This window comes from Felis catus, chromosome B3, assembly GCF_018350175.1.
Source record: "Felis catus isolate Fca126 chromosome B3, F.catus_Fca126_mat1.0, whole genome shotgun sequence".
NCBI lineage: Eukaryota > Metazoa > Chordata > Mammalia > Carnivora > Felidae > Felis > Felis catus.
Window position 1 is genome coordinate 108,161,913 of NC_058373.1, and position 16,408 is coordinate 108,178,320.

Genomic DNA, 16,408 nt, shown 5'->3' on the forward strand with positions numbered 1-16,408 from the left:
TCCTAGAGTAGGTCAAAGGTGCAGGAAGAACTAAGGGTAATAATAAGCCAAGAATCACTTACCACAAGTTCTTCCCATATAGTTTGATACATTCTAAACTATCTGAATCTGACGCTTCACTCGTTAAAAGTTTCAATGCTCTATTTAGTAGCGATCCAAATTTCAAGTTGTACCTTGCCTGATCCTCAATCACTGCCTAACTTCCTGCTTCCTACTAATATGGATTAAGGGTCAATCAAGTCATTTGCAAGTCACCTGTCAGTCTACTTAGAAAGTTCCTCGGAGTGTTTTACATTTAAATCTGCTTACACAAATTAGAAAGTGAATAAATAAGACTGCTCATTAAAGTTTATTTAAATTGTAATAAAATAAATATATTTACTAATAGGTGGTTGTAAAGAGGATAACTTAAAATTTTATCCTATAGAAACCCTTGCTTTTTCAAATTGTTACTTAAACAGGAGTGATTGGATTATGGAATACTACTTGTCTCATTGGTAATAACGTGAAAACAAATTGGTTGAATATTACTGCTTTCACTGCTCATACATGGTACGTGTGTGTGTATAAGCACATATACATACATACTTTTCACACATCCATAAAATACCGTATTCTACACATTTTTGGAAAGGAAAATTGAACTTTGGGGCAAATTTAACGGAGGCTGAAAATGTCTTTTGCTGATTGAATTATCCTTCTGCTTTTAACATTTGAAATGCTCAGTTTTTAATAAATGGCTTAATTTGCTATTACAAAGTGCTCATTTTTTAAAAATGTAACAGACATTATACACTTTGGCTATAATCACAGGCTAGAGAGAATTTCTTAGCATTATAATGAGAAAGGAACTGATTGAGGGTCTCTGCCACCATGCTTATATACAAGGATGGTAACACCATGGGCAGTTCCAAAGTTTAAAAGAAAGAATATTTGTGGATTATATTAACATAATAGGCAGTCTTGGATAGTTAAAACTAGCTGAACTGTGACAGAAGCCCAAGTAATTACTACCAGCAGAAGCACAAATTTGGGGGCAAAAATAATAAGAATAATTTTTAAAAGCCCACCAACAATACTCATATTCACATTTATTGATTGCTTACTGTGTTCCAGCAACTATTCTAAGTGCTTTAAATGTGTTATCTCCATTATGCCATAATTCTGTGACATAGACATAAATGAGTAAACTGAGGCACTGAGAGATTAAATAACTTGTTAGTGTCAGAGTCTGTCTTCAAACTCACTCCTGACTGATATCAGTATATTTAACATTGAGTTTTCAGCATGTCAAATTAAAAGGTTTGTGTTTTAAAGAGCTATTCTTTTCACAACTAAGAAAGAAAATATGAGTAAATATTTTTGGTCCTTTCTTCTTTTCAGGCCTTTCCAATGGTATTTTTCAAGAAGACATATCATTCAGCAATGTAGAACTAAAACTTTAAAAAAAAATAACATTAAGATCAGTCTTTATATCTTTATGGGTCTAGTGAATCGGTTTTTAACAGAGTTTAATGCTGTGTTCGATGGACTATTGTTTTTACACAACAATATAACTGAATCCAATATAGATATCCACATTAATATACCACTCTAAGCTAGATTGTAACAATATAATATGGCAAATATGAGAAGTAAAATAATCCAGCATCAAGTGGAGATAAAAGCGCAATGATTTTTTGTTGAACTCAAAATACATTTTTCTTTCGTTTAAAAGATTTACAGGTTTGAAATATATTTTTTCAAAGGCAAAAAGTGATTTTTATTCAGTACCTTGCAAAGTCATGTTAGCAAACAGACAATACTGGCCGCCACCATGTCGAGTTAACTCCGGTTGAGCAGTCCGCTGCCCAAGTCTGGGCAGGGGGTTAGAAGAATCCTTCCTCTTTCCAGTCTATACAGTGAATTAAAGGTGGTGAGTCTCAAACTAAGGGTCATCTTCCATTTTTCCCAGTCCATCTAAGATTATTGTGGGCTCTTTTACAAACAACAAGAAAGTCTACCTAAAGCCATTTTCCTCCCATAGCCCTGAAATTCTGGTTTACGCTTTTATTAAAGCCACTGACACCTATTTGTAAATGCTTAATTTCAGATTTTAAGATTTCCCTGCTACCTTAACTACTTCCCTTGAGAAGTTTACAGCATGAGGAGTTTGTTTGCTTTATATTTTTATTTGCATTTACTCAGTAATCAAACTTCTTCATAGAAAAACTTAGTGGACAAGGAGAGTACCCTTGCGTTCTATGGCAAAAAGGGCGCTCGGTGACAGGGCCCCCGTGGTTGGACAACCTGGCAAGAAAAACCCCATTGTAACATACAAGCAAAGGGTCGAAAGAGAGCTGCCACGACGTGAAAAGTCTGCTTTGTTGAACTGGGGCTCAGCACAGCTGTCAGCAACCTTGCACAGCACAGCCACAGAGGAGAAAGACATCGCAAGACTTGCTGCACCGGGAGCAGGAAACGCGGTGCAGGCTTGAGACCCAAATCCCTTCTCAGCAGCGCCTCCCAAAGCCAGCCACTGCTTTCCCTAGGAGAAGGCAAAGCGTCCCCAGACCCAGGTTGGCCGCACCCCAGCTCCTTTCTCTTTCCTCCGCAGCTGCACACAGACGAGCACGTGAGCCCGGCAGCGCTTCCCAGCTGTGCCTCAGCTGACCGCTTCCTGATTGGCTGAGACAGACGTGGGCTGGGGTGGGACTGGCCGCCGGCGTCGCTCGCCATTGGCTCTCAGGGAACCCGCCTCCCCCTCAGGTGAGGCGGGCTTGCGTGAGCGCGAGCCGGGCTCCGCGGGCGGGCGCGCCCCCGACACTCTCCTCCCCCCCGCCCCATCCCGCGCGCCCCCGAGCGCGCCTCCGCCCTTGCCCGCCCCCTGCCGCTGCCTCAGCTCCTCAGTGCACAGAGACGCCTCGTCTGAGGGGACGCGAGGATCGGCCTCGCCGCCGCTTCGTCCGGTGCTCGGGGCCCTGACAAGCTGCCTGAGGGGAGGCTCTTCTGAGCCGGACCTGGACCCTTACGATTGCCGCCTGCTGCTCCTGCCTCCGGGTTTACAAGGGTTCCCGCCTTGCACCTCCCACCTCTGGACGTGCCTCCCCTTCTCTCCTCGCGTGTGGAGGGAGCCAGCGCTTAGGCCGGAGCGAGCCTGGGGGCGGCCGGCCGTGAAGGCTTCGCGGGGACCGATTCGCCATGGAGGGCGCCGGCGGCGCGAACGACAAGAAAAAGTAAGCCCCTTTCCTCCGTCCGTCGCGTTCTCCGCCGGCGCCCCCCGTCCGCCCGCCGCCACAGGCTCGGGGGCCAGCCTCAGCGCTGCGGAGGGGGCCGCCTTTTTGTTTCTGCCTCTTCTCCCCTCCCCTCTCTCCCCCCAGCCTCGCCGGCCGGGCTCCCCCGCTGCCCACGTCGCCATCTTGTCGTGGGGGGTGGGAGACGCCTCGAAAGTGCTTTCAGGGGCCGGGGGCTGAGCCCCGCTGGCCCTCCCCTCCCGGCCGCCGGGGCCTCGCGCCGCCCTCCTGCTAGCCTTGAAAATCACCCGGCCTGCCCTATACCCCCATCCGGGTGGACTTTCCCTGGCCCGAAAACCCCGGGAAGAGAGACGAACCGCAGCTCGGTCGCCGCCGTTTGCACCCGAGCTTCCGCTCCTTCCCGCCCCCATTCTCTCCAGTTCCATTGAACACTCGGCCCCGGGGCGGACCCTGCGCGCTGGTCCTGGCTTCCCAGTGGGCTCGGGGCCCTGGTTTTCCCACCCAGGGGCTCGCGTGGTCAGATGAGACCTTACGGTGCGGTTGTCTAGTCGCGGCGGGTGTCTTTGCCTTTGTGCATTAGGGATTTGTCGCGACGGCCTGAAGATGCTAACTTTAGTTTGCACGTGCAGGTTTTGTTTTGTTTTAATCGCCTTGAAAAACTTGTCTAGATTGAGGAGTCGGAGTAACGGGAATTTGGCGAAGTAGCAACATTTTAAAGAGGGCATCACAATTGGATTCTTGTGTTTATATCAGCTGTCAAGGGAGCCCAGACGTTATAAATTAATATGTGAGACTGAAAAAGTATGTGATCGCAGCAAGTTTCAATGTAGCATCGAAATTTTTAGAACGGTCTCGTTTTCATGAAATTGAAGCATATTAAAGGAAAACCTTCAAGATGTATCCGAAGTGAATAATCATTCTGTTAGAACTTAATGCAAGTTTTTAAAACACCTTAAAGTTTGAGTCTAAATGGTACATTATAGGATTAAGAATTATAAATGGATCCAGTGGGATTGAGGCCCCTCCCCCCCCAGCCCCTCACACAATTTGGTACATTTTTGGTATTTTAACCTTTGTGGAAATCGTTTTTAAGGAATTGGAGATTTATATAGTAAGAGTTGTGGTTGGTAGACTGGCTTTACTCCTTAAAGTCCTTCCACTCTTCTGGGAGAGATTAAGATTAACTTCCCTAATCAGTATTAGCAGAAGATAAACTTGTTTATATGTTCTTGCTATTTCGTAGATACCATTTTGGTCCTTATTTCGTAGAATGATAAATTCTCTTTGTACACCAGAGAAAACCCTTATAAAATTCAAAAAGTGAGTAAATAGGCCTGGACTTAATTCCAAGAGTTGACAGGAATTAATTGCAATTATTTTTGCGGAAATGATTACAATGCTTTTAATGAAATGATGAAGTTGCTATATTATAAACGTGAGGCAGATTACCTCTGTGTAGTGCCAATTTTCAGTTCTTATTCTGTGCTGAATCGTACTTAATACTGTGCATCAAGTTATACACCAATCACTTCTTTTTTATATGAAATTCTCTTTAATTGTAAATTCTTTGCAGTTAGTTGAGATTATCACAAGCAGCTTTAATATATTTGAATTAATTAGTTACTGTGCATCACCCCCCAATTCTAAATTAGTTCTTAGATTTTGCTCAGTCCCATGTGTTATTTTCAAAATACTCTCATTTGAAAATTTAGCAAACTTGAATCGGATTGCATCATATTTCTTAATATAGAGGTTCTTATAACTGAAAAATTAAGTTAAACACTTAATAAATAGCTACTCAACAACATTTAGATGTTTGTTAAAGATATCTGGTTTTTATCCTTTTCTAACTAATAATTTTAAAACTTTCTGAAAAGGTAACTGAGATTGAGGGGCAAGGTACTTTCTTCTTACAATTTTTCCATTTTAAATGTGCTGTAGAGTCCAGTTTGGGAAGACAAATTTGTCTTCTTAAAGATGTTCTAGGAAACTAAAAAACTGAAGGATTGGAAGAAATCACAACAGGATGGAATAGTTACAATAGATTTAACAGGGAATTTCATGTTGATTTCTTAGTGGTAGGTAGGGCCTGGACTTAATTTAATAGCACATTAATACTGATTTTTAGATTTCAGAGTAATGTCAAGAGGTTCATTGTTCTCTTTAAGGTGTCAGGCCAGACTCCTTCAGTTTCCAATAACAGTTATTGGATCGTTAGAGTAAAATTTCTGAGAATGGACATTTCTTAACTTCTTTAACTTTGGCCATTAAAGTCAAGAAGCTCTCATTTATTAGTAAACTTTTCTCTTGTTACAATTGTACTTTGATTTTCCTCTTTTTTGAAGAAGAGCATGGTTGGTAGTTGAGAGTATAGGATCTGGACCTAGACACTTCTAGTTAGGAGTCCAGTTTTTTCGCTTGTTAGCTTTGTGAGCTTGGGCAAGTTACTGAATGCTGTTGAGCATATTTCCTCCTTTTGGAATGATAATAATAGCAACCATCTCAGTGGTTATTGTCAACATTACATGAGATAATGTTCACTGTATGTCTGGTTTAGGAATCTTGGGAACACTGTATACTTGGAAATATGCATTACCTGTTAAAGTTCTATTTAAACTTCCATAACACTTAAAAACTTTTTTGCAAGTGTTTCCAAGTATTTATGTTAGTTCTTCTCCCCGCCTTCATAGATTTTTTTCTAAATCTCCTAAAAATGAAGGCCAACATTGGATTTAGAGCTTTAAAAGGGGTTCTTTTCCAGTTAAAACAGTATATCCCTGGGTTATGTTGGCAGCTAGCATCGGTTACTCTTCTTGAGCATCTGTTCTCTCTACTCTCGGGTCCCTTCTTCACAATTCCTTACCCTGCTGTTTCCTCCCCAAATAGGCCACTTGTATTTACTTTGGGCATCAGAGACTAGAGTTGTAAACAAATATACTAGGCTTAGAGTTTATTTCAGTAAGGTATGTGCAAGTAACTTAAAGGTATGTGCAAGGAGTGGCAGTAACTTAAAACATTTTTTGTCTTGACTCCGCAGTTAAGAGTAGATAGTTGCATAAATACTTATCTTTGCTAAACATGGTAAGTTGATAAAATACTCCTGGTAAAACATGTGAACCTATACAATAGAAAAACTCCTTTGCTTATGAATTTCTCCAGGTAAGACTACTGGCCTCTGTCTCAAGGCAAGGCTTCAAGCTGTATGTTAGTCTGATTTTTTGAGGCTTGATTTGTATGAAATCTGTATTTGTGCAGTCTTTTACCTGAACTGTGGTAGTTTGTTCCTGTAGTCCACTGGAAAGCATTTTGTGCCATTGGGAGAAGGTCCAGTCTTTACCTGGTGATTTCCATTGTCTGCAGCACTAATGGTGTGTGGGCCCAAAGTTAAGATTTTGTGGTTATATTCTATTGTTGTATATTAAGAATGATGTGTAGGAGGCTGAGGAAGATTAGTCTTGACTGATGTTTTCTGAAGAACTCCTAACAGTTGATTATGTTTGCTGGTGAAATTAAAAAAAAAAAAACTGTTACCATACAAAGATTTGGATTAGATTACTGAGTTTGTTCATAGATACGGCCTCTTAAAATGTAATTTTGAACATAGAGATACTTCTTAAAATAATATATGTTAAAAATTTTTTTTAATGTTTTCTATTTTTGAGAGAAGGAAAGGGAGACACAGAATCCGAAGCAGGCTCTAGGCTCTGAGGTGTCAGCACAGAACTTGATGCCGGGCTTGAACTCCTGAGCCTTGAGATCATGACCTGAGCCAAAGTTGGGACACTTAACTGACTGAACCATCCAGGCACCCTTAAAATACTGTATTTTTATCTAAGATTGTTAATGTAAGTCTGTTTATAAAGTAGGAGAAAATAATCAAAATTAAATGTGTTGTTAGATAGTTTTCTATTAAGAAGTTGATTTTAATTCATAAGAATGTTCTCTTTTTATCTTGTTTCTTTTTTTTTAATGATGGGACTAACTATCCAGTTGGTGGATTTAGCCAGCTTTCTGCGACTTGTGGTGTATGTATTGTGTATGTTTTCTGCCTAACTACAGAGCTAGAAAAAGAATTTGAAGCTAAGTCAATCATATTGCTCAGTATTTTTGGTAAAAGTTTGGCAAGAATTTTTGAAATAACTAGATCTTGGAATTTTAAAAATAATTTTATACCTCTCTTTCTTGGAGCATCAAGAATTAACTCTTTTGTATGTATATTGAGATTTAGATTAAAATTCACATTTCTGCAATAAAGACTACCAAACCCATATCATTTGCCAGACATGACTCTTTCAGAAAAATGGAATATATAAAATCTACATTTATAAAAACAAAATTTAAGTGATTTTCTCATGACTTGTTTTTCCATAGCTTTTGAAGTGATTGTGAGGTTTTTTTAAATTGTGGTTAAAAAAAAAAAAAAAACACATAATGTAAAAATTCCCATCTTAAGCATTTCTAAGTGTGCAGTTCAAGAGTAAGTGTATTCATGTTGTTGTGTAACTAGAATTTTTTTACCTTGTAAAACTGAAAGCATTAAGCATTTCTCCTAGTTTCCCCCTCCTAGTTCTTGATGACCATCATTCCACTCTGTTTTTATGAATTTGACTACTGAATACCTTACGTGTGTGGAGTCATAAAGTTTTTGTCTTTTTGTGACTGGTTTATTTCACTTAGCATAGTGTTGTCAAGATTTATCCATGTTGTAGGCCTGTGTGAAAATTTCCTTATTTTTAAGGCCAATATACACTACATTTTGTTCATCCATTCATCTTTCGGTGGACACTTAGGTTGCTTCCACGTGTTGGCTGTTGTGAATAGTACTGTTATGAACACGGATGTACAGATATCTCTTATAGATCTTGTTTTCAGTTCTTTTGGATATGTACCCAGAAGTATGTTGCTGGGTCGTATAGTAACTATTTTTAAGTTTTTAAGGAACTGCCATACTGTTTTCCATAGTGGCTGCACCATTTTATATTTCCACCAACAATGCACAGGGGTTCCTATTACTCCATATCCTCCCCAACATTTGTTAATTTCTGTTTTTGTGATAATGACCATTCTAATGGATATGTTCAAGTGGTTGTATTTTAAGGGTTTGTGTGTAATAACCAACTTAAAGTTAACAACAGAGAACAGTTGCCAGGGGAAGCTTTATCGGACATGAGGTTAAGCTCCTGTAAAATGAGAATTAAGTTTTTCTAGGGACTCAGATTTGATCTGCCAGTACATTTTCAGAAATACTTATTGATTAAAATGGCCTGTAACTGTTTTGTTGTTAATAAAGTTACACTTAATTGGTAACTTATTTTAAATGATTTTTAAAAATAATTGAAATGACTTATTTTCATAAGAAAATCACCTCCAAGATGATACCATTTAGTTCTGGTGATCTCAACTGTTGGAGTATTTCTTCATTTTAAAATTTAAATTTACTTATAATATTAAACATAAAGATGATTTCACAGTGTGATTTTCAAAATTTATTGTTTTGCAAGTGGTTCAAAAATCTAGTGATGGAACATAACTTATGGTGGTTCTTCACCTTCTTGTTTTGAAAGTCACAATATATTTAGGCAAATTAAGTGTCTGCCACTTAATACTGCAATTTTCACTCATTTGTAACAATTTCCTGTGCTGCTTCTCTTTTCCTAATAGTTTGTGAAAATCTGTTTTGCCAACTGAAAAATAAGATTTAAAGGCAGTAAGTTTAAGTCTTTAAGAGTTCTGATATATTTCTGTTCTTAGAGATCTTGTAAATTAAGATGCTAACTAGATTTCTCTAAAGTGACCCTCTCTCCTTTTTTCAATTATAAAATTGAAACATTTCAATGGGCAAGATCACAAATGGGAATAATTGGAAGCTTGTGGTGTAAAAGAGAATACACACAGTGAGTTCTTAATAAATATTTGAATGAACGAAGAGAAAGCAGAGAAAGATTTTAAGGTTTTTAAAAGGTTTTTTGGAAGTCATTATTGTCCTCTCTTCTATGTCTTAATTTTCATAGGAATTTTTCTTATGCTTGGAAATGCCTTGTGTTACCTTGGAACTTCCTTGAATCTTGAAATTTATTTTTTTTGTTATTTCAGAAATGTTTATAGTATCTATTAGAACCAGGCTAAAAAATTTTTGTTAGTAAATACAGCTATATCATACATACTTGGCCTTGAAAGTAAATCAGTACCCTATTTTAAGGTATGTTAAAACTTAGTGCTTGCCAATTCTATATTGGAGCACTGAGTAAAAAAAGTTTACCAAAAGAAGCATATGTATATGACTGCAGGAAATTCGCTAGTTAAATGTATGGAATGTGTCTTTACCTTGTTTCATCTTTAGCAAATGTTTCTTAAGTCTGCTCTAAACTTTCAGAAAGTTTGGACCAGTTTATAGTCTCCAGCAGTATTGGAGAGTGCCAGTTTCTTGTACTTGGTCATCATTAAAGTTTGCTTCAAGTATGAAATACTTGAAGTTTATAAGTATATTAGGATGCTTTCTATTGCAGTGAAGAGACATAACTCAAGCTAGTTTAAGGGGGTAAGGCAGTCATGGGCTTACACATGACAAGATACAACTCAAGCTAGTTTAAAGGGGTTAGGCAGTTAATTGGCTTACACAGTCTAGTTTTGGTTGAGAGAATAGTTAAATCCAGAGTCTCAAGTGATGTCCTCAGAGTATAATTTCTGACTTTCTCTTGAATATTACTTGGTTTATATGTCTTTGTTCTATATGCATGTTGGCCTTGTTCTGCCACTGACCAGCTATCTGTATGGTATGAAAGATGGTACCTAGCATTCCCATGCCTGCATTCATAGAGTTTGTGATTTAAAAAATGAAAAGTATCCATATAGCTGTCTCCTGGATTAATGCCAGTTTGCCCTGCGTGGACTATTCATTTTTAACCATGTCAGTGGGGTTCCCTGATTACATGAGTCAAATGTCTTATTATAGTATTTCATTGTCTTGATGTAGATTATTAATTATCTCCTTATCTAGGACTCTTGGTCATTGCTGGTATTGTAATGAATGGGCTATAGGTTTTTGTTGCAAATCATCTGAATACGTATTCTACAGATACCAACCATAATTGTTCTTGCTGTGCACTTTGGGAAGCTTAGAGTCTCTTCTGTGGATTAGGGTTTTCATTTCAGGTTCCTTAAGAAAGAAGTAGAATGACTAATGGCTAAGAACTTAAGTGCTAGAGGCTGGCTGCTTGCTTTGCCACTTACTAGCCATGTGGTCTTGTACAAGTTGCTTTACCTCTGTAGATCTCACTTTCTTCATCTATAAATTAGGATAAGAATATTTGCCTTTTAGGATCGCTGTGAGGATAAAAAAAGATATTAACTCATGTGAAACACTCAAGAGTTCTTGGCACAAAGTAGGGGCTTAATAAACTAGAAACTATTATTAGGTTCATATTATAATTATTATGTTTTTTCAGAAGAGTTTCACTCTTTTGAAGTCTCATATTTAGAATCATTCAAGCCTTCTTTGGGACAGTCTAAGAACGGATGGTATCTTTTGGGCCACACCATTAGTAAACCTGTAATAGTAGTAGAATATTGGTGATGCTTTTCCTGTACATTGGTTTTTTTTTCTCCACGAATGCCTGGCCTTTGCAGGTTAAATAAAGATATTTGTGTGTGTGTGTAGATATGCTGTTTTAAAATATTTTTTCTGGGGTGCTTGGGTGGCTCAGTTGGTTAAGCGTCTAACTCCTGGTTTTGGCTCAGGTCATGATCTCGCTGTTCATTAGTTTGAGCTTCACGTTGGGCTCTGTGCTGACAATGTGGAGCCTGCTTGGGATTCTCTCTCTCCCTCTCTCTGCCTCTCCCCTGCTCATGCGCGCGCGTGCGCGCTCTCTCTCTCTCTCTCTCTCTCTCTCTCTCTCTCAATAAATAAATAAATAAATAAATAAATAAATCAAAAAAACGTTTTAAAGTAATCATTCTTCATAGTGATGATGGTAGAGGAAAAAAAAATATTCACAAGGCTCTTTATTTGGCTGTTAGAGGATGGCAAATTAAGAAAGCCTACTTTTCCATACTCTTTTGGTGTCAGGAAATCATTAAATGTCTTTTAATCCGTTTGCAGAGGAGAGTTGGAAATTGCTTGCCTTTGCAGATAACATAGCTAAAATGTTTAAATGGGTTATATATGTCAAACCAGTAGTCAAAGCCTTCACTGTGAATCGAGGAAGTACTATTTTTCTTGGGTAATGTGAGCAAGTTGATTTATTTCAGTGGTTCAAAAAATTTTTTTCAACCCAGGACCATTGCTCCAGCACCTAACCACTTGACCTGTAACAGATTATTGTATATTCATTTGTTTAGCAGATATTTGTGCATCTAATTTGTCAAGCAGAGCATTGAGTTGTTGATGGCTCAGGCCACAGTTGAGTAATTAGTTTTTGATGCATCTGTTATGTAGTCCATCTTTTATTTTTTAGTACAGTGATTTCAAGTTTGGGGTTCTTGCAAAATGTAGACCAGGATTTAAGTTTTGTTATTAATACCAATCATCACGGAAGCATCCTCTATAATTGTATTTACTTATGTGGCCAGTCTGCTTTGAGAATTTTGACATACACAGAAGCACTCTCATAAAACAGTCTATTCATTTTTGGCAGCTTTAAATGTTAGAAAGTTCTTTTGTTCCAGTATTTCTTGACACTGACCAATGTTTAGATCTCTTTTGGATCAAAGCAATCCCTGTGAACCTTTGAGATGTACCGTCTGAGTGTGCACTTTAAAAAAATGTAACTATTCCTTTTAGTGATCATTTGGTACCAATTTGATCATAAACACATGCAACCTCAAACATAGAAAGTTTGTGGCAACAATATAGACTTATGTAGAGATTATTTAGATGATCCAGAATATGATTTTTTCCCTTTTTCTTACATTGCCACCAGAACGGGAACACAATTTAAAAATTCATAAAGTTTACCTTCAATACTGTTTTAACTCTGTTGAGCAAAAAGCCTGCCATCTTTTAATTCCCATGTATTACTCTCTGCATTTGAAAAAAATCACTGAATCTGTATGACATCCTTTTCAAATACCTGAAGGTAGTTATTTCTATTCCTAAGTAAAAACATCCCCAAATTTCTTTAATTTTTCCATTTAAAAATTATTGAGCATCTGATTTGTGGAAAGGCATAGGCTATATTAAATATGGGAGCTTCAGTCTTCGGTGGAATCTGAGCCCTGCCACTTACTAGTGTTACTTCCTTTATATAAAGGAAACAGGACCGGGGGATTCATTGGGAAAATTTATTGGGTAACATTGGATAGGATTGATTAATGTAGGTGGAGGACCGAGACATTTGCTTAGGAGAGCTTTTTCTTTGTCATTGTTTCCAGGATCTTCATTATGGTCAGGGTTTAGAACTAAATAAAAATCTTCAGCTTGTGATTTCTATGTCTACACCTTTATTTCAATACATGTGAATTTTTTTATTAAGTACTTATTGTAACTTACATATTTTCTGTTATATTTAAGCAAGTAATTAAGGGCACATTCTTCTGAATACATACATCCACACACACACACATGTAGTGTCATTGACCTTCTTTAAGTTCCAGTGTCAGTTCTATTAATATAATAAAGAAAACAAAATCATTTACAAGCTGAGGTGGCTAAAACGTAAAGGGAGAAGAGTAATAGAGGAGGTGATGTGCTTTGGGGAAAGCCATTAACACATAGCTGTTACTCAGGGACAGTGATTCTCAACCCCTTTGATGTTTGTGACATTCATAAAGAGATTTAAAGGTGAATTTTAAAAATTGTTTAAAAGGTTTGAAAAAAATCATTCTATGGTTATTATGTTTTTTAATTGGTCATCTTTGAAGCCTAATTATGCTCTTGTATTTTATTACTCATTTGTCACTGAGCTGTACCATTCATTAGCTTCTTATTCCTAGCAATTGTGCCTCATTCTACATAGCATCGCCCAACCCACTGAGTGCAGTGTTCTGCCTGACAAACATAGTTGTCTAGTATGTATATGTAGTTGCAGCTAAAAATAAATTTTTCTTATTTTTCAAAATTTGCTGGCTAACCTATTAAATCTCTGCTATAAGACCTGCTGGTGGTTCTCAAATTTCTGTGACTTAATCACCTGGGTGTTTACTTAATATAAGGATTCCCAGGTACCCACCTGTAGACATTCAGATTTGATAATTTTGGGATGAGATTCAGGAATTTTTAAACTTTACAAGCACTGATAGATGAAATACAAACTTTGAATAGCTCAGAGTGCTAAACAGAATCATCTGAGAGATTGTTTTTTGAAAGACACATTCCAGGTCTACCATTTGAATTTCCAGGGTTGGGATTTAAGCACAAATACCTGGGAAGAAAGTTCCATTACTGATGATGATGTATATCACAGATCAGCCAGTGTCTAATCTAGTCTAAGTCCTTAGTGTATTTTGTAGTTTTTGAGTTCCTAAGTATTTGGCAATGCTAATATATGAGAGATTGGATATGTTTCCTGTACATGTAAAGCATTTGGGCAGATTGAAAAAAAAAAAAAAGTTAACCATTTTTGGGTGTTGAACAGTCTTTTACTTCTCTGGGAATTTTTGAAAGACACATAAAGTATTTTCTTAGAGTAGAGGGGCTCAAAGTATTCTCCAGAGCAGCATCATTGGTACCTACCTGCTAACTTGTTACAAATGGAGGTTCTCAGGCCCCATCCAGCTCTCCTGGATCAAAAACCCTGGGTAAGGCCCAATAATCTGTTTCCAGAATCCTGCCAGTTGATTGTGATACAAGCTAAAATTAGAGTAATACCTTCACATACACATTTTTGGTTTTATATATCTAGTACTTCATATATAGCAGAGGATCAAAGACTTTTTTGAGAGGCCCAATACCAATTCTGAACCAGGAGAGAGATGATGTAAATCACTAGTTAGGAATAATCTAAAAACAAAAGCATATTCCTTTTACAGACAGAACTTTAGTACATAATATTGTCAACAGATGTAAATCTGTTAGCTAATTAATAAGTTTATTTAATGTATAAATAGAACATTTTCACATTAATGCTACTCCAGATGTGATACATATTTTTTTTTCAGAATGTACCCTGAATTTAAAACAGTAAATCTTTCTTCCCTGTTTATTTTACTGCAGCATTAGAAAATCGAATATTAGGCATTTCTGTGAGGTTATTTGAAGGAGAATAATCTATCTTTTCCCTAATTGTGGATATTTACAAGATATTGCCAAGCTAGTAAGATAGTAAACACTTAAACCAAGAAATTTAAGTTCCTTTCAAAACTCAAATAAGTATATGTATACTGAGTATTTTTCTTTGGAAACCATTTCACTTGATTTTATAATTTCAGATTAATTATGAAATGCCAAATTTAAAAGCCAATAATTAGATGAGAACGAGAGACTGAAAATATTGAATTATATTGCTTACTCAGTCACCACTTTCCGTTTCTCTGAAAGAAATATGATTATTCCTGCTTCATTTCCAAAATGAAGAAAACATTTAATTCCTTTCTAATTAGTCTTTCTGGAAAACAAATTGAAACATTAGATGACTACTTCTTTCAGACTTTTCTGACAAATGCAGGTACATAATAGTATCAGTTCACCGATGAATTTTGAAGTACAAAATATTCTGGGATCTTGCCATCTTGAAACTATGAATTTGCTAACTGTATATTGTGTTTTTCAGGTTTTATCTAAGCATTTGTAAGTTACATGTCTGTATGTATATGTGTACATATACACATACTGATTTACATATGTACACAGGTATTATACACAGAGAAAAATGGATTCGTATTCAAATTTTGTTGTATACCCTTTTCACAATACTATACTGTAACATCTTCTATAAGCACAGATTAATTTTTGTAGACTTTTTTCTTGTGTCTTAAATTTTTGTTATTTGATTTTATGGAAAGATTTTTCCTAGGGCAAATGTGTCAGTTAGGGATTGACCTACTAACTGCTGCTGAATAAAGACAAGAAACATAATGGTATATTTGTCCTAGAATGTAAGCTCCATGGGACAAGTAACATGGTCTGTTTTGTTAATCAGCCTTGCTGAGAACAGTATATGGCTCAATGGAGATGACTAAGAAATACTTGTTGAATAAATGAATAATATTCTTTAACATGAATATCCTAAAGGTTCATTTTTAAGTTTATTAGAAGTTAGAAGACATTTTCCTGGAGAAAATAGTTATAAATAATAACTAGCTGTCCTGAAAATGTAATTCATGTTTAATTTTAAATGTCACTGTTTGCAGTTTTTTTCCATTAAGTAAGGATATATATTTTTAAACATTAGTACTATATTGCATTTATCAAAAAAAATCCGTATATAAGTGGATCTACACATTTCAGATCTGTGCTGTTCAAAGGTCATGTGTATGTAGCAAAATAACCAGAGTGGTGAAATTTAGGGGAGAAGAACAGTTTTGGAAGACAGAGTAGAGAAAAAATAATGCTGGGTTGAATCTTAAAAGTTTCTCACATAAATTTGCCAAGTCACATACTGAGAAGGGTACCTCAGGCTGAGAGAGACTGAGCGAGAAAGGAATGAAATATGTTGAGTAACTGCAGTGTGACCAAAGGAATAGGGAATAATGAAGATGAAGAGATGGACAGGGAACTAGCTAAGGGAGGGTTTCTTTAGAAAATAGATTTTGTCCTGTGTACATTTGATGGGACTTTAAGCAGGGCATAATATGAGATTTCTGACTGTGGAATGATAATTGGGTAGATATTTGGGTGAAATTAAAGCACAGTAATAGTGAAATAGTTCAGTCAGTGGTTCCCAGATCTAACTGTGTATCATATGCATCTTGGGAGTTTTACAAACCCAGAATTTTGGGCCCTGCTTCAGATCTACTGAATCAGAATTTACGAAGGTGGAGCCCAGAAGTTTGGAATGTTGAATGCCCCTAAATAATTATGATGCACCTAGACCAGCATTTGAAAATATAGCACTAGGTAACTATTTCTACAGTAGGCTAAGTGGGAGGCTATCCTGCTTGTCACTATATTCCTTATAACTTGAACAGTGCATGGTAAATGCTCAATAAATATTTATGTAACAAATATTTCTTGAATGAAAGAAGTTATTCTGAGGTTCAGGAAGTCCACTTCCCATCTTGTGTTTTGGTTCTCTATAGAG

At 37.1% G+C, this 16,408-nt stretch overlaps 1 protein-coding gene across 1 annotated transcript in view; it reads left to right on the forward strand.

Moving 5' to 3' along the window:
* Window positions 1–2,851: 2,851 nt before the first annotated feature.
* The window catches only part of HIF1A (hypoxia inducible factor 1 subunit alpha), a 41,425-nt gene continuing 27,868 nt past the window's right edge, over window positions 2,852–16,408 (forward strand). Inside the window, exon 1 of the mRNA XM_003987716.6 lies at window positions 2,852–3,215. Within this exon, the coding sequence (XP_003987765.1) occupies window positions 3,181–3,215 (35 nt within the window). The 5' untranslated portion in view covers window positions 2,852–3,180. The remainder of the gene's footprint in view (window positions 3,216–16,408) is intronic.